Source organism: Heptranchias perlo, chromosome 31 (genome assembly GCF_035084215.1).
Source record: "Heptranchias perlo isolate sHepPer1 chromosome 31, sHepPer1.hap1, whole genome shotgun sequence".
In the NCBI taxonomy this organism is placed as follows: Eukaryota; Metazoa; Chordata; class Chondrichthyes; order Hexanchiformes; family Hexanchidae; genus Heptranchias; species Heptranchias perlo.
Genome location: NC_090355.1, coordinates 27,687,115 through 27,713,045, shown reverse-complemented (window position 1 = coordinate 27,713,045; position 25,931 = coordinate 27,687,115). Strand labels below are relative to the sequence as shown.

The window sequence follows — 25,931 nt, the reverse complement described above, 5'->3', positions numbered from 1 at the left end:
TGGATTTCCTTTACAGCTCTCAAGGTTTCCATTATATAATACAATATTTTGCAAAATCCTAATATGGAACATTTACACCAGCTGTTGCTTCCCTTCTTTTAAAATGAGTTTTGATAAAATTTCTTGGAATAAAAATTAACTAGACAATCTATGCGAACATGGACTAGTTTACTTATTTGTTTTGATCATTAGTGGCTTGAACTGTAAGCATCAGCAATATTGAAAAAGTGGTCTATTAATCTCATGTAGGATTTCCAGTTCTTGGAGGTTAATACCAAACTATGCCCAGACCTGACTGAATTCACATTAAGTTAGTTAAATATGTGCTGCAGCTACACACATTTTTAAATAGTGATTTAAATAAAAAATCTGTTTTAAATATTGTCACAATTCAAAATTTGCAGCATACAGCAAATCTATTAAGAGGCCTTCCTCCATACTAAAGATAAATATTTAATTTGTCACTTATGAGGTGATGTCCATATTTCCAACAAAATATTGCTGTAGTTGCAGGTTTGGCCATGAGTGGGGGTTCTTAAATTATGTTCTTTTAAAAAAACTATTACTACATATCAGCTACATCATGCTATTGCCTTCAGGTTTGACATCACAATCATGTGCAATACCTTTTTGTTCTATATCTTCTGCCTCAATTCTCCACAATCTGCATATAATAGTAATAAATTTAACGATATCAGTTACAGGTTGCAATCCAATCCAAGTTTGGGCAGAAGAAAGAGCTGAAGCAAGGAAGAATTGGTAATTGAAAAAAGATAAATAAATTATCCAACAGTGAAAAATTTTACACTGAAAAGTATATAGTTCCTTTCCTGTCCTCAAGAAACCTCAAAGCACTTCACAATCAATAAAATTACTTTTGAGTATAGTCACTGTTGAAAGCACATGCAATAGGAAATTCGCACACAGCAAGGTCCTATAAACAGCAAGGAGATGAATGACCAGTTAATCTATTGTGATGGTGCTGGTTCAGCGATGAATGTTGGCCAGGGCAACATTCAAAATTCAAAACACACTAGTTGTTCAAGATGTTCTGTTCTGACCAACTGCCAATGATACAGAAGAAACAGAACTAGTCTTGCTTGTTTTTTAAAAAATAAAATTACCTATTCACCTTTTGAGCCAAAAGCTTCCTATGATATGAAATGTTTTGCCTGGAAGACAGCCTTTTTGGCAGCCAATTAAACATAAAGCTGCATTGCCATCAGTTCCTTTTTGATACAAATTTTGAAGCAAAGTCCTGATTCCTTTCTAAAAGCAATCTCTGAGTTTCATATCAACTAGCCTACAAACTTTCTACACCCCCTGTCCAAATCAGTTTTCTCTATAACATATTTCACTATCTAAATTTTTATAGTTCCGTCTGGTTTCAACTGAATCCAAATAAACTGGTGTAATATATGTGCAACTGGATACACCAACTCGTACATGTGTAGAAAATCCTCCTTCAAAGAAGGCCAGAAAACTACAATGATGGGTAATTTTCCAGTTAACCTTTTCTACCATCCATCATTCATTTAATGAGATCACTTTTTAAAAATAGAATGCCTCTTGCTTTACATATGATTTATTGGCTTTTTCAAATGTTTCCTGTAAAGAATTATTTTTATAATCTTGTTACTTGGAAATTTTATGTCAGCTACTAGTCTACAATAAAGCAATAAACCTAAAGCTATTCATTTCAGTTTTTGGAACTGTTGTACAATTTTTATCTGAAGGCGTTCTCTTTTGATCAAATCACATGTACAACTGGGTCATTAAAATGAGCATATACAAAACAATTAAAATATTGGGCAAGTTTCTATTTTTGCTTATGTTTCTTGTAGATATAATTGTTTTCTGTTTGAACATTTTTTTTTTCTTTTGCTTTCATGCACTGTGCTTATGTAAACTGGTTTCCCGTAATTCTTCGATTCCATTTTAATAGAGACAGCTCCATGCTATGTAAGGCACTCTGCCAGCTGTGTGCTTGCCAGACATAGGACATCAGCACTGCTTCTGTATATTTTATGATTTGTCTACCAGATCTGTTTATACAATATAATGCGAATAATAATATAGCTTTCATGCATCTTTCTCATTAGAAAATTATCTATGGCAACCAAAATGAAACAAAGCATTTCTGATTTTAAAAATGATCTAGACTGTTGTAGCTAATTTCATTGATCCTGTGCTTCAGTGGGCAGACACATTTAATGCAAGCACAGGTTGGAGTTAGGGCTATAACTGTGTAGTGTCAATTCTCTGACCAGTGTTCCCTAAGGGTGTGGCTCCCCACTGAAATTGCAGAATTGACAAATTTACCCTTACAAAGTATGAATGAGATCTTCTTTATTTCTATGTAGTGTAGAAATAACATGAACTTGATGCAGCTGCACAAAATGTGTTATAAATGCGAGAGATTAATGTACATATATTTGCTGGCTCAGACACGATGGGCCAAATGGCCTCCTTCTGAGCCGTATATTTCTATGATCCTATATTTAAATTAGGCTACAGTTAAACTAAAGCTACCAGTCTCAAAACATGATGTGGAGATGCCGGTGATGGACTGGGGTTGACAATTGTAAACAATTTTACAACACCAAGTTATAGTCCAGCAATTTTATTTTAAATTCACAAGCTTTCGGAGGCTTCCTCCTTCCTCAGGTAAATGTTTACCTGAGGAAGGAGGAAGCCTCCGAAAGCTTGTGAATTGAAAATAAAATTGCTGGACTATAACTTGGTGTTGTAAAATTGTTTACAAGTCTCAAAACAGTATCTGTAGAATGCAATGCACAGCCAGCAGATCAGAATTATAATGTTTACCATGTCATGCTGCAGGTCACATAGCTAATTTTTAATGTTAAGTGGTATAGCCTGCTTTCTTCTAAAATTCTAGAACCATCGAAAATAGGTTTATAAAGTTCCCAGAAAATATCTAATGTACGCACCTCAGCACTTTTAAAATGTGGCTTCACACTGGGCTTCATTTTTACTACAGTTGGAGAAAACTCAAACTGGAGTGAGGCTCTAGTGTACCTGGGAATCAGATCAGGATCCGAAGCTGAGTTATAACACCAATTTTTCATCAATATGTACCCAAAATCATTTTAGATCTATGCGAAAGTGGCAGTAAAACTGCATGCTTAATTACTATCATTATTAACTTGGAATTTCAAACTTCCTTTGTCATCAAAGTTTTCTCACTTGGATTTGGAATAGGAAAATAATAAATCAGGTCTTGAAACAAGGCTTGGCTAATGGAACTGGATGGAATGAAAGTGCTTTTCTCGTTCTTACATTTTGTGACTTTTTTCTAAATATGCTTTTTCTAAAAAAAAAATTACGTACGCAATGGGCCCAATTAAAACCCTGAGGTGGCTTCTGAGCTGGGGGGGGGGGGCGGGTGGTGGTGGTGCAATAGCGGGCGTGAAACCCGGAAGATGTTTGGACGCGTGGGAGTGTCTGATTTCAACATGGATAACTCATTATCATTCTACTTCCGGTTTCATATCTCCAATGTGCGCGAGCGGGCATGATGCGCACCCACATGACGCAATCTCAACTCGACTATTTAAAGGACAATGCAAAGATGGAATGTGAAGGAGTTGGGAGCATTTCTACAGAGACGAAAAAATTCGAACATAGAGTCTGGGCGGTCAAAGTCAGTGCTTCAATGACACATCATTTGATGTACTGCTGGGTGCAGGAAGGAGGTAATATTCCCAAGCAACGACAAGAAGAAACCTGATGCTGTCACCAAGAAGGCGTGGTTAGAGTGGTTGAGGAGGTCAGCAGCAGGAGTATAGTGCCCTGTACCTGGATCCAGAGCAGGAAGTGGTTTAATGACCTAACCAGATCAGGAAAGGTGAGTACAGTTGCAGATTCACCTACATCCTTTAGTGCACCCACCTCCAGCTTCCCCACCCACCCTGTCTTGTCAAGCGTACTCCATCACATCACTCCTCAAAGCCATTTAAGTTTCAAGAGCACCCATTGTTCAATTTCTATGCACTTCCTCATGTCTCCATTTATCCATCCACCAATGCCACTCACCCCAATCCTTATGCAATGTGATGCCACCTCAGTCAGCTCACCCAATTCTAAACACATGTCCTCAAATGCATGCCAGTGGCACTCTTAATGCATCTTCATGGTAGCCACCCTCACCAAAAGCGCTGCTTCCATCGGGTGAACACATGCCTTACACACACTCATAGATCTGTCTTTCCCCCTTGCAGAAGAGAGCACAAAATACAAGGGAGAGGGAGAGGACCGTAGATGGCCCTCCACAGATTGTGCAGCTGACGTCTGCAGAGGAAGAGGCATGGAGATCAGTGGCATACCTGCATCCCTGACCATCAGAGATGGAGAGAATGGTACTTCACTGCTGCATGGTGACAGCATTAAATATCTCCGATCCACATCTAATACAAGACTCAATCATGTTGACTTGATTTCAGCACCGATGAAATATGATCACCTTAATTATGTTAAGTAGCAACATTTTTACATTGCCATTACTAACTCACATCCCTCTCTTCTCTCCTCCAATGCCATCATGCTAAGAACAGCAGCCCATAGCCCTTCCAGACGACATTTCCTCAGAGGAGCTGATTCCTTCTGAGGGTGCACCGTCACAGGACACGTGCTTACCAGTGATCAGCACAGGTATGAGCACTTCGGTGCGTCCTCAGTTAGGTGGGTTTTCATCTGATGAGTCACAGTTCACAAGTGAGCATGAGGAGAGAGTGGTGGTAGGGACAGCTGTGCAGAGTCCATGTTGGAGGGCGTACTCTTCTCCAAGTTCTGCTCAGCTGGACATAGATGCTGAACCCCAGGGGGCATCAATGAAAAGGATAATCATAGAGGGACAGCACCAAATTTGCGAGGTACTGGCAATCGTGCCACGCACACTGTCCACAATAGCAGAGAAGATGGAGGAGTATAGCTCAAGCATTTGTGGATTGCAGGCCATTGCGATAACGTCTTCTTCCATGGACAGAGTGGCCTCCTCCATGGAACTTCAATCGCGGCAATCTAATAAGTCCATGCAGGCCCTGACCACAGCTGTTCAGACTTTGGATGCCAACATGTCTGCCACCTTAACAGGATGACAGTTACCTTAGCCATGGCCTTACAACACGACACTGATCTGCATCACGCTGCTCCCCCATGGAGAGGTAGGAGTGATGTGCCACTGGCCCAGGAGAGGGATGATGACGAAAGGGGACATGGAAGTGGGAACTCCACTCATAAGGTGCTCCCACGTCTCACCCGTTGCCCTCCCCTCAACCAGTACCCGTCATGCTGCTTCCTCTCCCGATGGCTGAGTCTGCTCCTGCACAGGTGCAGGTGGAGCAGTCTTTGGCGGGGCCTCACGGGCTCCACCACTCAGAGGCTGTTGGCCAAGAGCATCTCAATGGTCAGAGCAGGGATCTAAGCAGCCAGCCTCTACCTCTGCTGAAGCCATTGGGGTTGCACCATATACGTGTGGTAGGCAAAGGAAAAGAAAAGCTTTGTGGTTCACCAAAGATATGCACATGGATGTTATTGTGTTATGTTATGTTATTAAGCTTCATTTATTTAATAACTCCTATAACGTTTATTAATTTGCACCACTCTCCCGTGTTCGCCATTCTTGCGGGCCAAGTGGTGACTCGCATTTTCAGCTGCTTGGTGATGAACGTGAAGACAGAATTGACGGGGACCAATTGGTGCATGCGCAATGGGTGGATGGTAGCTTACAGGACTGGTTTGTGTCAATGGGAGGGGCGCGGTGGGGGGGGGGGGGGGGGGGAGGGGGCAGGGGATGCGATCGTTATTTTGGTCCAGTGTGAATGACTAACTGAACTTTTGGGTTAGGGCTTCCCTGGAATCCCGAGCAGAAATGTGAGTGGCTGGTCTGGCGTTGAGAGCCCCATCTTCATCTTCCTCTTCCTCCTAGTCTCCATTGGAATTCTCATCAGATGAAGAGTAATGAGTGACTTGTTCCTCCTCCACCTCTAGTCCTCACTGCAGCGTTATGTTGTGCAGAACGCAGCACACGACGGTTATCCTAGAGACCCTCGCTGGTGAGTGCTGAAGGGCACCTCCAGACCTGGCCAGGCACCTGAAGCGCATCTTGAGCATGCTGATGGCTTGCTCGATGACACATCTGGTGTGATATGGCTGCCATATGGGGTTCATTGGTGGGGTTCTTCAGAGATATCATCAGCTAGGTTTGAAAGGGGTATCCTTTTTTGCCTAGCAGCCACCTTTTAAGAGTGCTTCCAGCTACGAACTGGTCAGGGATGCTGGACTGCCACAGTATGAAAATATCATGGCAGCTCCCAAGGAATCTGGCTCAGACCTGCACAAACCTTTTCTTGTAAACAATTTTACAACACCAAGTTATAGTCCAGCAATTTTATTTTAAATTCACAAGCTTTCGGAGGCTACCTCCTTCGTCAGGTGAACGATGTGAATCGTTCACCTGACGAAGGAGGTAGCCTCCGAAAGCTTGTGAATTTAAAATAAAATTGCTGGACTATAACTTGGTGTTGTAAAATTGTTTACAATTGTCAACCCCAGTCCATCACCGGCATCTCCACATCATCAAACCTTTTCTTGTGATAGCACACCAGCTTTGATGGAATGAAATCCCTTGCGGTTGACGAATGCGCCTGGTTGATTTGGTGGTGCTCGGATTGCCAAGTGTGTGCAATCGATGGCACCCTACACCTGTGGAAAGCCACCAGAGACGCAAATCCAAGTGGCCACTCATTCTGGCTATTGTCATCACAAGGGAAAACAAACATAACTCCCAGTCCAGGCAATCAATCCATCAGTCACCAGCCTTATGCATTTATGTGCAGATGACGGGGAGACACTCAATATTTCTCCTGTAGCACCCTGGAAGGAACCAGAGGCAAAAAGATTGAGGGCGGTGGTGACTTTCACAGCCACTGGTAACACGTGGCCACCAGGTCCAGCAGGGAGCAGGTCTTCTTCTAGCAGGCTGCAGATGTCTGCGACCACCCGATGTGACAATCTCAGCCTCCAGAAACCACTGCTTTTCTAAGGGGTCAAGGAAGCTGAGCCTCTGTCTGTACACCCTGTTAGGTGGGTAGTACCTCCTGTGAACTCGACCCTCCGTAGCTCCCCTCTCTGTTGTCCAGCAGCTCCCACCACAGCACGACCATGCTGCTGTGGATGCTTAATATCTTCCTCGTCCGAATCTAAAGCAGCCATGGCGCCACCCATTCTGTATTCTCTGTGCGAGCACCTCCAAATTGTATAAATAAGTCCGTCACAAGTACTCTCACCAAATCGTTTCCCAGAGGGAACTGAGAAAGCAGCAGTGAGCGTTGAGCCTTTATCCATATCGGCACATCTGACCTTTAACCATCCCACATAGTGCTCCTCAATCTCACCTCCGTTTTACTGTCAAGTTTCCAGAGCCAGGAAACCCATACAGGAGGCATTAATTTCAAATCGCTGCCAAAATCTCATGAAAGAACCCTCATTAACGTGTTATAATCACTGATCCACCTCTCCAGAGCGGGTTACTTGGTCGCACCCAAACCCGCCTCAGTTAAACCAGAAGTAGGCGTGTTCACAGCAGATTAGGGTCGGGTTTCAGATTTTTGCAATTTTAACCCCCCACCCAACCCTTCATTAAAATTCCCTCCAATAGGAGAATACAAGTGTGTTGCAGACCAACAATGAATTATTCATTACATAACATATATTAAGGACTGAATGACACTGACATAAATCACAGGCCTGCAGTACTGTATCTTATTTATACTGTTCATTTTAAATGACATGTCACTTTACCTTGGTTTAAATTCTCAACATGCAATATAGGAGAACAATCCAAGAGAAGTTTAATATAAATGCTTAAATTTGTTAAAATTACCATAGGGAAGCCAATGGAAGGAATGATCAAATTGACGACATAAACAATTTCTTTTGCTGTAGAGTTGCCAATGCACACGCAGCCTTGTAAAACATGCAGTTGCTTAAGCTGCGAGGTGACAGGATGGTTTATTCCAACCTTTCCAACTTTACATTCATTGGTTGCCACAGGACCTATCAAACACAAAACAGTAATATTTTATTTAATACAAAATATAATATGGGAGGAAGAGTTAACTCAGGATGGGAAACTGAAAATTAATAACAATTCAAAATTCACATAAAATATCAACAAGATGGAATAATGTACAATCTATATTTGTCAGATCAAAATGATAGCATTATATCAACTTTGATAACTTCATATTATGGCTTATCATTTAAGAATTGAATTTTTTTTCCCTCCAACCATCTGCGATCATCAAAAGATCCAGCAGAATGCAGTTTCCAGTTTAAAAATTTATATAAGTACATCATCTTATCTCAATAAGAATGCGCAAAATATCACTTGTGGTTGCAGAGATTACAGCGTTACGTAAAATTAAAGCAAGCATGACATCAAATTCAATAAACAATGAATATTAAGGTGGGTACAGATAAAATTAGTAGTCCTTTTTTCTATACAGTGAACACATGACTTCCTGTAAAGTTCTTTCTAAGATTTATACAATAAAAAACAATTAGGAAACAAACAAATTAGCCTACTTGTAGGTTGCACTCATTTCCACCAACTACATTTTCAGCACTATCACAAGATTGCAGTTCATAGTCTATTTTAGTTGGTATAATCCAGCCTGCAAATAGCATATGACAGCAAATTATTTTGCAGTTTGGTTGATACAATTGCAGGTTTTACCTAAACATGTGGGTGACCTGCACTGTATAGAATTCTGCATTGTCACTATGTAAAGGAACTCGAATGTACCATTCAACTGGGAATCTCAAGATAATGCTCATGTGGAGCCAAAAATAATGGCAGTGAGAATGTAGAAGATAGACATTTTTTTAAAAACTGGGTTTACATAAAAGAAATGGCAAAATTCCCTACCCAGCATGGAGTTTTGCCCAACCAAAATGCAGATTGGAAAATCAGACAAGGAGGTCAGCACGCCCAATTTGTGTTATTCCCAATTTTCCAGCCGTTTGAGGCAGAATTTCAGAGCTAGCATGTCCTGACTAATAGTGATCCTAAGAAACTGATGATGGGTACACACCCAAAAAATCATTGCTCGTCTTTTCTCTTTACATTGATTGACCTGCTGTGTCTTTTAGCACTTTTTAAAAAAAATTTCAGATTTCCAGCATTTGCAGTTTTCCCTTTGTACTGATCCCAAAAATGCACTTATGTTTAAGTTACCATTACATGAGGGGCAGTGTAATGAAGGCAGATACCATGAAAAATTAATTCTGGTGGTTGGCCAAAAGCTGTACATTACATGAGTGTGGTCTTCATGTTTATTTCATGGTTCCGTATGTTATTCAATGTTTCATGCAGAAGTCTGGGTGCTGCTACAGTCTGCCTTGGAGGGAGTTGGGCACAGTCAGTTGCAGACACCAGAAAAGGAAATTTGGCAGCACTATTCAGGCGCAGAACAGGGAAAGAGGATTTGCAGCCATTCTCCATCACTGTTGCACTAATTTTTCAGGTGCTATTTTGGAGCAGGCAAAAGAAAATCTACCCTAGAGTTCCAAGTAATAAAAGCATCTGAGAGAGAGTTCCATAGTGACAAGGAAAGCTTTATTTTTGATATTTTATACACTTTTAGATCAATATAGGATGCCAAAATGTAACAGTAGATTCAGTTGTGAATTGGCATAAACATGAAGGCTGGGTGAAATACTATCAATTCTTCTGGTACAATTTTAATTATAATCCTGTAGAGGACTGAGAGCATAGCCACATCTTTGAAGTTGCAAAGAGTGAGCTCTGACAGACAACATCTTCATCAATTGAAATGAGCTGCATAAAGGGGCGGTGCATTCTGGCTTCAAAAATTACTACAAGTTCTAGAAGAAATGGCTGTGAAGGAAGGAGCAAGCGGGCACCAAAGTTCTCTGATACTGCACTGGAGACCTTAGTGCAAGCAGTGGAGAGGAGGAGGAACATCCTTTTTCCCTCAGGCGGCAGGAAGCCCTCCAGGCATCTACTCAGGGGGCAGTGGGAAGAGACCCAATGCCAGGACGTTAATGCCAGGAGCACTGCCCCAAGAACAAGGCTGCAATGCAGGAAAAATAATCAATGATCTAACGAGAGTTGTAAAGGTAAGAACACTGCTAAAATATTTTCTCAGTACAGCTGTACCACTCACGGTCTCATTAATTACAACACTCACATCACTCTTAACACTGCCATCCCCCACTACCATGCACTGTCCTGCAATCACTGCACCACACTTCACCAAACATCATTCTCCTCATGCTCACACATTCACCACTATTGCAATCTTCACTTAACCACAACTCTCATACACTGTCAGTAATTACACCATGACAGCTACATTCTCTAAACTTCTTACAAGACCCTCACTAACACACCACTTTTTCGTGCAGGAGAAAGTCGCACGTAACAGCAGGCAACAGGAGGATGAACAGCCAGTCAGTACACCCTCTCCTCCCTTGGAGAACGTCCTGGTTATAAAGGGAAGAGGCAGAGTGGAGGCCATAGCCATTGGCAACACTGGAGACAACGCAGCACACGGTTTCTTTATACCTAATCCCCTTGGTCTCTTCTGACTTCTCCCTCACCCCACACACTCTGCAGGACAAGCTGCAGATGTTTTCAACATCCACGTCTTTCTCTCTGCTCTCCCTCACACCACAGACTAACTCTTGGCTCTTTTGCTTCATTTCAACTGCTTAGAATGTCGACGTCCCACAGCCAGTGGAGGAAGAGGAATGCAGTGTTCCTGAAGATGAACCATCACTTGATCAGACTCTCGCAAGCACCAGCTCACCACGACACCACGTGGTCTTTAGAGACTAGGTTAAAGGTGGGATCTGCACATGGTGAGTCACCTGGCACAAACACACAAGCCAGGCACTAAGGGCTTGCACAAGAGCGATTAGTCATTTTTTTTGTCTACTGGGCGAGCCAATGGGTGGGAATTCAGTGTTCTGCAAGTTAAAATTACAGTGGGTCCTATTTGTATCATAGGACCCCGATTTAAATAATATTCATGAGGCTTGTGCCCATCTGCAGCAAGGTCTTTGTCCCTGAAGAAACTGAATACTATTAAAATGCCACGGAACGGGAACAGTGCAACTTGGGGCCAGTAAGTACACTCGGCCCATTTTAACCCCTCACTATTTCCCACCCAGTGGGGGGGGGAAAGGGAGTTAAAATCGAGTTCTCGATATCTCTCTCGTGTGAATTACCAAGTGCGAAACGAGTAATTCTGATGTATTGTCTTTCTGTACAACTTCCTGTTGGAAACATCAATAAATATCTAGGTAACAAATAACCACGGTCCTTCCTCAGGAAGCCCAGCCCTATTTTCTAGTAGACTGGGAATGGTTTCCAAACAAAAAGGTTTCATTCAGTTGCATTCAGTGTTCCTATTTGACTAAAGCACAGTCACCATGCTACTGGAAGATCCACAGTACTAAAATTAAATTTTTTTGCTGAAAAGCAAAAATTAGGAATTTCTACAGCAAATATTTAACATCTACACTATTGGAAGTTATAAAGTCATGGGCCTAGGAATTAGAGCACGCAGGGAACAATTCCCGTGCCTGAATGGATAAGCCCAAGGCACATGTAATATTGGGCCTCAGGCCTTATGATCGAACCGGTGAGCTGCGGACACCTGATGGGCATCCCCAGGCAGCTCACCGGAGAAGAGGACTCAGAGAAGAGGCCACCAGCAACAGCTCTCAAGTAGGTCCTGACAGGGGACTGCCCTGGAGGGAGGGTAGCGTTGGCTGAGAGGGAGTGTAGGGGTCGGGACCGGAATGGTAGTGGCAGCGATTGGGGGTGGGGGGAAACGAGCTTGTGATTGGGGGGGCAGAGGGTGTGGTGGCTGGCTCTGTTTTAAGCGTGGTTAGAAGGTGGTGCCTATATTTAAAATTACATCTGCCAAACGCGGGCCCATTACCCATCATAGATCTGCAAGTAATCTATTTTTCTCATACAAGGCCCTAACACCCGCACAAATCTTTGTATCATCTGCAAACTTGCGGACAGTTTCCCCAACATCAGATTATTAATGAAATATTTTGAAGAGCAACAGCCCTAACTTTGAACCCTGCAGATACGCACTAGTAACCGGTCCCCACTCAGAACTTTAGCCAATAATAACAACCTTCTCCTACAAGAATACTACCAATTCCTTATCCAACTCAAGATATGCTCACCAATCCTACAAGATTCTTTCTCATTATGTGGTACTTTATCAAAAGCTTTTTGAAAATCCAAGTATACAATGTCAACCGGGCTGCCTATGTCCACTAACGTAGGTTCGTAAGACATGAACTTCTTTTCCAGAAGCCATGCCAAGAGTCTCTAATAACCCCTTCTCTGTCAAGGTAGTCATACAGAATAGCTAATGATACCTTCTAGCAACTTGCCTATAAGCAAAGTCAAGCAATTCGGCCTGTAATTTCCCAGCTCTGACTTACTGTCCTTTTTAAATATTGGTACTCCATTACTCCATGGGAACAATCCCAGACCCTAGAGAGCTGTTGAATATATGAGCAAGGGGCTCACTGATCACATATCTGTCAACCTTGGGTGAATGCTGTCAGGACCAGCAGCTTAATCTATTTTGAGACCCCATTATTTTATCCAGGACTATATCTGCATCCACTTTGACATATCCACCTTTGAGTTAACTGTACATTTCATTATTGGTAACTGAGCTTCCTCGTCTAGAGTGAAGATGCAAAGTGGCCATTTAGAAGCTCTCCCATATTCTGAGAGTCCACCTGAACCGGTCCTGAGGAATGCTTCAATAGCCCTAAGCAGTCTCTAATGAAACTCTGACTCCTAACATAGCTAAAGAAAAAGATTTTTCTATTGCCAAGACTTCTCCAATATCCTTTTGGCTACTCTGAGCAGCTTTAAGCTGAGCTCATTACCTATCCCTGTTCTCCTGAGAATTATTTTCTTTAAGTCTTTGTTGTGGCGGTGAATGGGTGGTAAAAATTGGGTGATGGGTAAATATTGGAAAGTGTTAGAAGTCAGTTTGAGGGATTCCAGAGAATCAAGTGCTGGTGAATGCAGAGCACAGAAGATGTTAGTAGAATGAGGTTCAAACAGAAAGAAAGGGGTTAGGGCAATTATGATGGAGAATGGTGAGCGAAAACATAGTAAGGAAAGATAAAAATCAAATATATAAAAATTGGGGACAGGAGGCTTGGAAGATTTTATGGTCTGTGGAGCTTAAAAAGGGGTGTTTCCAAGGAAGTAGTGGTAGTGGTATGTTGGGATGTGGCAGTAGTGGGTTAGGTGTGCTGACTTATGGCACTGCGGAGAGGGTGGTTGTGGTATCTGGGAGTACTGGTGATGGGGTCCTGGTAGTACAGGAGAGCTGAGGGTCTTGGAGAATTGGGAGGGGTGTCATGGGGGAGTGGAGGGTCAAAAAATGGAAAGGAGATTTGTGGGATCTGAGAGCACTGAAGGCAGTTCCTGGAATTTGGGATACTGGGAAGGAGGTACCAAGGACAGGTAGGAGTAGGAGTGGGAGGGGTGTTTCGGAGTGTAAGTAGATCTCAGGGTGTAGTAGCAATGTAAGGAAGGGCTAGTTCATGGGAGAGTGGTCTTGGTGTGTGAAAACACTGGGATGCTGGTGGTGGGATGTGTAAACATGGTGAGGTGAATTGCTAGATATGGGAGTACTGGGAGGAGGATGCCTGCGGAGCAGTGAAGGGGATCATGGGGTGCTGCTCAGTAAAGCAGTGATGGGGATTTTTTTCAAGGTGGGCCAGCAATGGGGGAGCAGGGAGAGACATCAGTGTTTGGGGCAGGAGGGTAGGAAGAAGCAATAGACGAGAATGTCAAGAGGTGGAATGGCATGGGCAGCCAAGGGGGGAGTGGAGCAGAGATGAAGGATGGAGAATGAAGGCAAATTCACCTCCCTCCCCAGAAATTTTAGAAAAGAGCATCTCCAGCTCAGGTGTGGTACCTAGCCATAACTGGAAACAGTTATAAAGTTGCTCAATTGCATAGTGCCATGTTACTATCATGTCACACCGGGAACAGAACTTTTGGGCTTTCCTACTGTAGGGCTCCAGGGAAACATCTGGAAATGTGTTCAAGACTAACGCACTCTTGGGGTTCAGACAACATTTAAACCGTTCAACCTTCACATCTGTGGTTTAATGACATCTCTTGAGTATGTTATTACCTTGTACTGCAATCGCTGGTATTATGTTAACCTGAGGGGAAAAGTATTCACTTCATAGAAATTTTCTTCTAAGTATTTTTAGATAACTATGAATAAATGCAAGAATCAGAAATAGAAATTGGTGAGGGGCTTTCAGTTTCTAACAACATTTAGTTTCAGGTGCAAGATAAAAAGGAACATTCAGCATTACAGTGAACAGTCCTTTGTGTGTGGGCTCCCGGAAATGCCAATTTTAACTGGCAGTTGCCTCGAGGATGATTTTGACTTACACTGGCGTGCATAAGGGTATAAACAATTAACAACGTACATTTTGGATGCTCAGCATTGCTGCTCGATAGTGCAGCATTTTAATCTTGTACCATTAACATGAATCATTTCATAGGAAAGTGCATGTCTCCTACTACCATACTCTTTCTGTTTTGTTTTACTCATTTCCTGTTTATGTACTATGATGATGATGATGCAGAGATTGGTACAGCAAGTGCCAAGAAGATAGCATCATTCCAGTGACAGCAGGATTCATGTTATCTGGAACCAAAATGATTGAAAGGAAGTTGCAAGAGCTGGGTTTCAGAATGTGCGTAGAGAAAATCATTATTTTACAATCACATGGGTTGGTAATTAGCAGCAGTAGGTTTTGTTCCATATTGACCTCAAAACAGAATGAGGAGATAGCAGCAGGTGCACAGGTGAGGAGAAGCAAGTTGTGGTGGAGAGGAGGAGTAGGAACCTCTTGGTCAGAGGGCCAGCCAAATTGCTTCTTCAGCTGCAGTGAATAGGGCTTCAGACCTCACAGGGCCTGCACATGAAAGGAGACTGCTGTCTGAGCAGGATCATCTACTGAGCAGTCTATTTAAAAACCCAAAGAGCAAGGTCTGGCTTGGAGTATGGAGGAGTCCACTAGCTTCATCTGTGCAGTCCTAGAGACAGTCTTTCATGGAGGACATGGCAACTCCAAAGACATCAGTAGTGGAGCCCCCAGTTGCACAACAACAGCAACCTGCATTTATATAGCACCTTTAACGTAGTAAAACATCCCAAAGCGCTTCACAGAAGCATTATCAAATAAAATTTGACACTGAGATATTAGGATAGGTGACCAAAAGCTAGGTCAAAGAGGTAGATTTTAAGGAGCGTCTTAAAGGTGGCGAGGTAAAGAGGCGGAGAAGTTTAGGGAGGGAATTCCAGAGCTTAGGGCCTAGGCAGCCGAAGGCATGGCCACCAACGGTGCAGAGATGAAAATCGGGAATGTGCAAGAGGCCAGAATTGGAGAAGCGCAGAGATCTCAGAGAGTTGTAGGGCTGGAGGAGATTACAGAGATGGGGAGGGACCAGGCCATGGAGAGATTTAGAAACAAGTATGAGAATTTTAAAGTCGAGGCATTGCCGGACCGGGAGCCAGTGTAGATCAGCGATGATGGGTGAAAGGGACTTGGTGCAAATTAGAATATGGGCAGTGGAATTTTGGATAAGCTCAAGTTTCCGGAGGGTGCAAGGTGGGAGAGCATTGAAATAGCTCAGTCTAGAGGTAACAAAGTCATGGATTAGGGTTTCAGCAGCAGATAAGCTGAGGTGGGGCGGAGACGGGCGATGTTACGGAGGTGGAAGTAGGCACTCTTGGTGATGGAGCAGATACAGAGTCGGAAGCTCAGCTCAGGGTCGAATATGGTCTGGTTCAGCCTCAGACAGTGGCCAGTGAGAGGGATGGAGTTGGTGGCTTGGGAATGGAGTTTGTGGCAGGGACTGCAGACAAATGGCTTCGTAAGGCCAGTAGGAATAGTTCTTGTGAATGCTCAAACTGCCTTAGGCTGCAATCTACAAGAGGTTCTTTTATTTGGCTTCAAAACACTGGGGGAATCGGATGGAGAGAACATTGAAGCAGGATTTCACAGAACTCACTGCTACTTGCAAGCAGATTGGTGTACATGCTGAGAGTGCACCCGGGAGCAGGGACATGGCTGGAGTAGATATAGATGAAGCTGTTGTGTCTCAGTGTGATGCTACATCAGACCCATCCAGCCCCACTGCACACATGACTGTAGATGTGCCAGAAAGTGGCAAGGCCAGCCAGCAATAGCAGCTGCAGGGGCATCTCATGAAGCAGTGCAAGGAGATACAGGGCCATCTGAATCCCAAGCAGTTCCCACTGAAATTCAGCAGCTATTCACCACCTTAACCCATCACTTAAAAGAAATTGCACTTAGAGGTTAGAAGGGAAACACAAGGGGAAGGACCACAGGAAAAAGACCATCACTCACACATAGTGCAACAAATTTATTAATCTGCTGAGTTTGAACTTCAGAATGATACAACACAGAAGGAGGCCATTCAGTCCATTGTACCTGTGCCTTTGAAAGAGCTATCCAATGCCCACTCCCCTGCTCTTTCCCCATCGCCCTGCAAATTTTTTCTTTTAAAGTATATATCCAATTCTCTTTTGAAAGTTACTGTTGAATCTGCTTCCATCACCCTTTCAGGCAATGCATTCCAGATCATAACAACTCACTGCATAAAAAAGATTCTCCTCATCCCCTCCTGGCTTTTTGACAATTATCTTAAATCCATATCCTCCTGCCTATGAAAACAGTTTCTCCTTATTTACTCCATCAAAACCCCTCATAATTTTGAATATCTGTTAAATCTTTCCTTAACCTTCTCTACTCTAAGTACCAACGACATCAGTAAAGAAAAAGGATGAGGTCCTGCAAGCAGATTATAGGGAATTTAGGAAATAAATTAAAAAGGAGGACCTCTAAGGTAGTAATCTCAGGATTACTCCCAGTGCCACGTGCTAGCAAGAGCAGAAATAGGAGAACAGACTAGATGAATGCGTGGCTTGAGAGATGGTGTAGGAGGGAGGGGTTTAAATTCCTGAGGCATTGGGACTGATTCTGGGAAAGGCGGGATCTGTACAAGCTAGACATGTTGCACCGAAGCAGAACAAGGACCAATATCCTCGCGAGTTCTGTTGGGGAGGGTTTAAAGTAGTATGGCAGGGGGATGGGAACCAAAGGACAGGTACAGATAGGACAAATTCAGACCAGGAAACGGGAAGTAGAAAAGCAGTTAGTGACGTAGTTAGCGACTCAGAAAGGCAAAAGCAGCAAAGGTTAAATAGTGTTCAGCACAGGAATTTGACGGGGTTAAAGGGTATATACTTCAATGCAAGGAGTATTACAAATAAAGCAGATGAGCTAAGGGCACAGATAGACACATGGCAGCATGATATCATTGCTATAACGGAAACCTGGCTTAAAGAGGGGGATAATTGGCAGCTCAATATCCCTGGATCTAGAGTTTTCAGGCAGGATAGAGTGGGTGATAAAAAAGGACGGGGGGGGGGGGGGGGGGAGGGGGGGGAGGTAGCATTATTGGTTAAAGAATCAATTACAGTTGTGAGAAGGGATGTTATGCTAAATGGATCATCAATCGAGGCCATATGGGTTGAGCTAAGAAATAAAAAAGGGGCAATCACACTACTAGGAGTGTACTATAGACCCCCGAATAGCGAAAGGGAGATAGAAGAACAAATATGTAGGCAAATTTCTGAGTGCAAAAATAAGAGGGCAACAATAGTAGGGGACTTCAACTACCCTAACATCAACTAGGATTCAAACAGTGTGAGGAGCACAGAGGGCACAAAATTCTTGATCAATGTCCAGGAGAACTTTTTTAGCCAGTACATGACAAGCCCAACAAGAGGGAATGCAATTCTAGATTTAGTCCTGGGAAATGAAGATGGGCAAGTGGGTGACCATATTAGTGATAGTGACCACAATTCAGTTAGTTTTAGCATTATTATGGAAAAGGACAGAGTTAAATCAGGAGTAAACGTTTTAAATTGGGGGAAGGCAAATTTTACAGAACCAAGAGGTGATTTGGCAGAAGTGGACAGGACACAACTACTTGAGGAGAAATCAGTGGCAAGCCAGTGGGAGGCATTAAAAAGTGAAATTCTACAGGTACAATGCAGACACGTCCCCTCAAAGAAAAAGGGTGGCACTGCCAAATTTAGAGCCCCCTGGTTGTCTAGAAGTATACGGGGCAAGATAAAGCAGAAAAAGAAAGCTTATGACTGTCACAGAAAACTAAATACTGCAGAAAGCCTAGAGTATAGAAAGTACAGGGATGACGTAAAAAAGGAAATAAGGAAAGCAAAGAGAGGGCATGAAAAAATATTAGCTAGTAAGATTAAAGAAAACCCAAAGATGTTTTATCAGTACATTAAGAACAAGAAGATAGCTAAGGAAAAGATGGAACTCATCACGGATGATAAGGGGAACTTGTGTGTAGAAGCAGAGGATGTGAGTAGGGTTTTAAATGAATATTTTGTCTCCGTATTCACAAAGGAAAGGGATGATCCGGACGTAGCAGTTAAAGAGGAGAGGTGTGACATATTGGATAAGGTAAACATTACGAGAGAGGAAGTACCAGAGGGACTGGAATCCTTGAAAGTTGATAAGTCACCAGGGCCGGATGGATTGTTTCCTAGGCTATTGAAGGAAGCCAGGGAGGTAATAGTGGATGCTCTGAGGATCATTTTCCAATCCTCACTGGATACAGGGGAGGTACCGGAGGACTGGAAGACTGCGAACGTAGTACCATTGTTTAAAAAGGGTATGAGGGAAAGGCCGAACAATTGTAGGCCGGTCAGTCTTACCTCGGTGGTGGGCAAACCATTAGAATCAATACTGAGAGATAGGATAAACTGTCACTTGGAAAGGCATGGTTTAATCAGGGATAGTCAGCATGGATTTGTTCAGGGAAGGTCATGCCTTACAAATCTGATTGAATTCTTTGAGAAAGTGACAAGGAGGATTGATATGGGTAGTGCAGTGGATGTTGTCTACATGGATTTTAGTAAGGCACTTGACAAGGTCCCACATGGCAGACTGGTCAGAAAGATAAAAGCCCATGGGATACAGGGAAGTGTGGCGAATTGGATCCAAAATTGGCTCAATAACAGGAAACAAAGGGTAAAAGTCGACGGATGTCTTTGCTAATGGAAATCAGTTTCCAGTGGTGTACCACAGGGCTCAGTGTTGGGTCCCTTGATGTTTGTGGTATATATTAATGATTTAGACTTGAATGTAGGGGACATGATTGGCAAATTTGAAGACGACACAAAAATTGGCCATGTAGTTGATAGTGAAGAGGATAGCTGTAGACTCCAAGAAGATATCAATGGGTTGGTGGAGTGGGCAGAAAAGTGGCAAATGGAGTTCAACCCGGAGAAGTGAGAGGTAATGCACTTAGGGAGGGCAAACAGTAAAAGGGAATACGCAGTAAATGGGAATATATTGAGAAAGATAGAGGAAGTGAGAGACCTTGGAGTGCATGTGCACATTTCCCTGAAGGTGGCAGTACAGGTAGATAAGGTTGTGAAGAAGGCATACAGAATGCTTTCCGTAATTAGCCAAGGTAGAGAATACAAAAGCAGGGATGTAATGATGGAACTGTATAAAATGCTGGTAAGGCCACAGCTGGAGTATTGGACGTAGTTCTGGTCACCACATTACAGGAAGGACGTAATTGCTCTGGAGAGAGTGCAGAGAAGATTTACAAGAATATTGCCAGGGCTTGAAAATTGCAGCTACGAGGAGATTGGATAGGCTGGGATTGTTTTCCTTGGAGGCTGAGGGAAGACTTGATTGAGGTGTACAAAATTATGAGGGGCCCAGATAGAGTAGACAGGGAGTACCTGTTTCCCCTAGTGGAGAGTTCAAGAACTAGAGGACATAGACTTAAGCTGACTGACGGAAGGATTATAGGGGACATGAGGAAAACCTTTTTTACCCAGAGGGTGGTGGGTTCGCTGCCCGAATTGGTGGTAGAGGCAGGGACCCTCAACTCTTTTAAAAAGTACCTGGACCTGCGCCTAAAGTGCTGTAAGCTGCAGGGCTACGGACTGGGTGCTGGAAGGTGGGATTAGAATGGGCACCTGGTTGTTCCTCGGGCCGGCGCAGACACAATGGGCCAAATGCCCCCCTTCTGTGCTGTATCTCTTCTATGGTTCTATGGAGAACAATCCCAGCTTCTCAAGTCTCTCCACATAACTGAAGACCCTCATCCCTGGTACCATTCTGGTAAATATCCAAGGAGTATCTTTCTGACTGAGAAAATTAACATAGTTGTACCCCAAATGCTCATCATTAATGTTGCTTGTGATTTTCAAATAAAACAGTTGGACTATAACCTGGTGTTGTAAGATTCCTTACATTTGTCAACCCCAGTCCATCACCGGCATCTCCACATTAATGTTAGTGGAGAGGATAATGTTCCAGAAGGTGCTCTGAGCCACTTTCTCATGGTGGACAGAAGGGGTCCTTGAAGGGGTAGCTCAGGCACTTACACAGTTAATCTTTAATGTATGCCTGGCTGCACGGTGTTTCTGAAGCTACATTCTCTTGAACAGTGTCTGTGTCGTGCTCTGGCCTTGATTTTGGGTTGGCCTCATCCTCCATGATTATACCTCTTTGTACAGCAAAGCTACGGAGCATGCAATAGACAACAGCGATTTTGGAGATCATGGCGGGCTATTCTGTAAGATGGTCCTTGATCTGTACATCTGAAGTGTTGCTTCAATTACAATGGACATCCCGGGGATTTCACAATAGGTTAGCATAGAAATCATCTGCAGTATCAGTGCTGGCACACATTGCCTGCCACTGGCAATGCTGTCCTTATGTTGAAAGCTGGTTACAGATGTCCTTTAGCTGTGCAATTGATCCTATACTGAATCAGAGCCTGCAAAGCAAGTTGTCCTCAGTCTTCGCAGGTAAATGTGCCTGGGCTTGCAAATCTGATTAGTGGCATTATAGTGAAGGCAGACAGTCCAACTCTGATGGCTGTTTGCCTCCCTGGTATGCCTTCTTTGATCTTGTACCTTCAGTCATGAAATAATGCAATCGGAGCACTTTAAAAGCAACTACCATCATTAATTTTAAACTGTCTTGCCAACTAGCATGGGACTGTGTTGGTTCAACAGTTTTCTATTCTGCTGAACTCATGAAAATGCCTCAACTACAATGGGCTTCCAAGGGATTTCACAGAATATATTTGGTTGGTTTGTTCCACACAAAAATTCTCAACATGTTCTGATGCAAAAGATATGCAGCAAAAGCAAAACAAACCAAAGAAAAAAAACAGGAAAAACAAAAAACGCATAGAAAAACAAGAACCATTTAAAAAGAACTTTAAACGCCACTGAAAAGAAAAAAAATCACTAAAAATGCCTCTGTCCCATCAACAGCTTCTTTATGCACAGAACTTCTCTTTATCCCACTCTACATAGACCGATTGAGCATATAGTACAATCCAGTCAAAAACAATGGTAAATCACATGAGCTTCCATTTTTCATTCATTAAGGGGTTATTAAAGTATTAAAATGAAGCTCTTGCACAGCTGGAAAAATTGAATGAACAGAATTCCTATAGCGACCATGTGACACTGAATTTACCAGTCCCCTCCTGGAATGATCCAACTGGCTGGAAAATTAATAGTACTGCTGTTGAGTTTTAGTTCCTGATGTGCATGAATCAGGCTGGCATTTTAATACCCATTTGAAACAAATGAGTGTAGTACAATGCATTGCAGTATGTGCAAACAGCAATATTTTTGACTTCCCCTTAAATAGCAGTCATAAGCAGATTTCTGTGCAAGAAGGCACACACCACCCAATAGCAAGTCATGCAGTAATTTCAAGTATTGCACTCAGCAAGCGATTATTATGCAAGTTCAGTGATTTACAAAATTGCAACCCCCAACTGCACAATTGCAGCCAGTGTAAAAGCCATTATACCAACAGCAATTTCCAGGCTCATATGTCTTTTCAGATTAACTTTTCCCACCAAATTCTCAGTTTATTCTCTTCAATTTTTTTAATCCAGGGATTTTACCAGATTTCAACAGCTGTTCAAAGGAAAACAATTCAAGCTATTGTTGGGGTACTTCAGCTAATAACACTGACACCAGAGCAGAATGGTCCTGCGCTGTACTTTGGCTGAAATATTAAACTAAGACCATCTGTGCTTCGCCTGGTGGATGCCAAAGATCCTATAACAATAATATCAAGCTGATCAACTGACCTCAGTAGCATGAGATCTGGGAGATTTTAATTCCCAGGCTTCATCCGCATTCACCCAGTCAGTTTCCTGCCCAAAACCGCCGGGAAGCGGCAGCTGGCTAGTGGGCAGGAGCGCAATGTCAGGCAGCAGGAGCTAACGGCGAGGACCAAGTAAGCGGCCCTCGGCACTTAAGTAAGTCGCTGGAAGGCAGTTTCAGGAAGGCCTCACAACTGGAGGGAGGAGAAAGCCCGGGGTAGGGGGGGCCTAATCCTTCCTTGTGGGGCCTGGAGGATCACTCCTGCTCCTTCTGGCCCCTCAAGGAAAGTAAAAAGACTTAGCTTTTTGGGCATTTTCTGATCCTGACTTTTCTTCCCATTAGGTGGATTTGGGGGGGGGAAAGCCACAATGGTTTCTCCCCTCAGGCTCATGGTTAAAATAGCAGTCGGGCCCCGTTGACAGTATCGGAGCCTGATCTGCATATTTAAAGAAGAACCAGATGTCCCGAACGTCTACTCTGAAGAGCAAGTTAAAATCGTAGTCTGCGGGATTGTTGTGGAACGTCGGCAGGTGAGTCCCACAAGCGATTTTAACTGCCCGAACAGGCAGAGTTAAAATCACCCCTTTAGTGTTAATATTCCATCACAAAAAATGGACCCTCAATGTACCCAAAATTCCCTCAGTGTTGCTCTATAAATAATGGGCTGCTCTTGTAAACTACCTTCAGATAAATAGATTTAGCCAAGTGACAATGGCATTGTGTATTTGGTCACCAATATTTTTTAAAGCTACTAAAAAGATGTTCCGATTTCCACTTCCAACATAACTAAATCTGGTTCATCTGTAATAAATTCACATTCTATTAACATCATTTATGCAAAATTAAGTAGACCTGATCTGAGTATTTAAATCTTCAAAAAGATCTTGCTAAGAAACCTTCAGCGATTACAAATATTTAAAGCTTAAGGATTTTTAAAAATAAAAATAGATATCTTCACAATGAAAGTAAAACTGATAATTACAAAGTAATTAAAGTGACTGTTACATAATGTTATTTCCTTTAATGTCGCATTCCTAACAAATGAAGTTAACATCCGGATTTAGGTACTGCAATTTTCAGTGGTATCACAGTAGAAAACTGGATGTCTCTAATTCTGTACAAAGCAACTGTCTTATAGCCATTACTACCTGTATATATCAAGCTGCTTTTGGAGCAAAAGGCTATTTTGTAGAACAAAGTGCAACACTTGTTTGAAAGTTAAACACAGTAAAATTCACTTAAATGGCTGCTAGCATACTTCAGTCCTGCTGTGTGGTCTTCAAATAGTGGTGACTCAATTAATGTGTTAAATGGACTGTAAATGCTGCAGAACACAGAAATCAGCTATCCCTAGTCAGTCATTATTTTCCACAGCTTACTGGTAAATAATCTTTCATTCCAAAAGATGTATTAAACACCACAGTACTTAACAGGGAAAGAATTAATTTTAAAAATCAGTAAGTTTTGATCCGATTATATTATGTTCAAATAGGGTATGTGTTAAATAAGTTGAAGGCATTTAATACTAGTTTCTGCTCTAATGGTTGCATGAAACACAAAATAACTCTAGTTTGAGGCTATTCACGAATACAAGCTGAACTTTGGCAAGCAGTACGAGACCGTGTCAAGAAAGTGACCTCACTGCCTGGGATTAACACCAGCTACTTTACAATTGCAACCAGTGCAAAGCCAACTTTTCAAATTTTACTTTAAAAGTTTAAAATGATCACAGATGGTAGCAAACTGCACTAACATTTTTTATGTTAATAAAGAGTGGACAGGATAGTACCTCTTTAATAACATTAAAAATTTCACTGACACGCCAATTCTGGTGAGTGGAGTTGTGTATATCTGTTCAAATGCACATATACATGGTCCTATGTTGCCAGAGAGTATAACTCAGTGTTACCAACTGGTCTAAAAAGAGTACTGGTACATAACAACAGCATAAATTGATATCATCATGTGACAAAATAAACAACATCTATATGCACAATTTTGTAAAATAGATTTACTACAAAGTATGGTACATTATTAATCAATCTCTTATGGCATTGATTATGGGCAAAATTAGAAAAAAAAGTTAATATTTATATTATTCCTGTTATTCTTGCATTTATATTCTTCCTCTAACTCCATCACTGCTTATCATAATTTCTAATATTACATTTTTAAAATCCCAAATTGAATGCAGTGCAAAGAAATTATGCAAATGAAATCAAAGTCTACTAATTAAAATGGATGAAGTTGAAAGAGATCAAAAGGTTTTAGTAGACTCAGTACTCCATGTCCAATCACAAAGCAGCAGAAATCAATAAAGCAAACAGAATGATAAACGATACAGCCAAAATAGTAGTCCACATTGAAAGAAGTCAAGTTCAAACTGTTTGGTGTTCTTGTTAGACCACAAACTCAAATGCCGTGTCCAGTTCAGGTCACTGAGACGGTAAGGGAAACATTCAAGCCCAGAAAGCAATTCAAAGATCAGTCATAAGACTCATCCTTTGGAACAAAGGACTGAGTTAAAAGGAATGACTGAAGAAACTTGGGTTTATTAGCTTCTAAAAGAGGCAAATCTTAGACATATGGAACTGTCAGAGGAGATCTTAGCAGCATTGAGTAGGGGGAGAAAAGAGATGCTACAAATGAAGCAGGCAGCAACAGAGGCTCAGAAGTATGGGGCAAGGGGGTTGCCACAGACAGAAGTGGAGAAATAAAACAAGTGACATAGAAAGAGGAGGAGGAGAGAAATAGATTGTGAATGGAGATAATGGAAATGCAGAGATGTTGGACCAAGTAGCATAATTTTGTTCCTTCTTTTTCCCTCTGGGATTAGCACAAGAAATGTACAAATGCAGCCTTCCCATTCCCGCTTCCCCATCATTAAATCCAATTATATGGAACTACTGCAGCTTTTAAGTTCCTGTTGCGGTCCCCTTCTACTTCACCTGGGTCTTATCTTACATTTTCCACAATAGTTTGTTCTAAAATGGTAGTGGAGGTCCTATGAAACTCTGAAATGAAAATCCCAGATCTGTTACATCCATTCTTAAATTGAGCCTTTGAGCAGTCCTGTGTATATTTCAATGTATTTGATGTAATTATGAATAAAGCAGCTCTATTTAAAGTATTCTACCTTGATAACTATGTTCAGTAAAATAATTACATAACAGTTCCATAGGCAAACTACCAAAAGGTGTAACAGACAGAAGGCCTATATATAAATATTGCTGTCTCTGTAAAGGCTACAAAACCCAAGGGCTCAACAATTGAATAAAATCTTTCAATCCAAGGACTAACCTCTGCAGTCGTCTTTCGTACACACCTATTGTCCTCCACTTCCTCAAGTGTACAAACTATCAACCCTGAATATTTAGCAATGCCTTTAATATAAACAAGCTCTTATCAGAGGCAAACAGAAGGCCATATCCATCCCTTCCTGTCCTGCTCTAGCTTAGCCCTCTAAAGCATTGTACAGTCACTCCGACATGTGCACTGAATCCAAATATTAATTTTAGAAAGCTAAAATTTTAAATTCCTATTCAGAAACGCAGAATACTGCATTTGTATTTTTAAACTGCC

General features: G+C 42.2%; 1 protein-coding gene across 3 annotated transcripts in view; it reads right to left on the bottom strand.

The window, feature by feature from the left end:
• Window positions 1–25,931, bottom strand: part of LOC137300625 (transforming growth factor beta receptor type 3-like) — a 109,023-nt gene that overhangs the window by 67,397 nt on the left and 15,695 nt on the right. For all 3 annotated transcript variants that reach the window (XM_067969812.1, XM_067969814.1, XM_067969813.1), the window contains exon 4: window positions 7,904–8,076. In XM_067969812.1, the coding sequence (XP_067825913.1) occupies window positions 7,904–8,076 (173 nt within the window). The remainder of the gene's footprint in view (window positions 1–7,903; window positions 8,077–25,931) is intronic.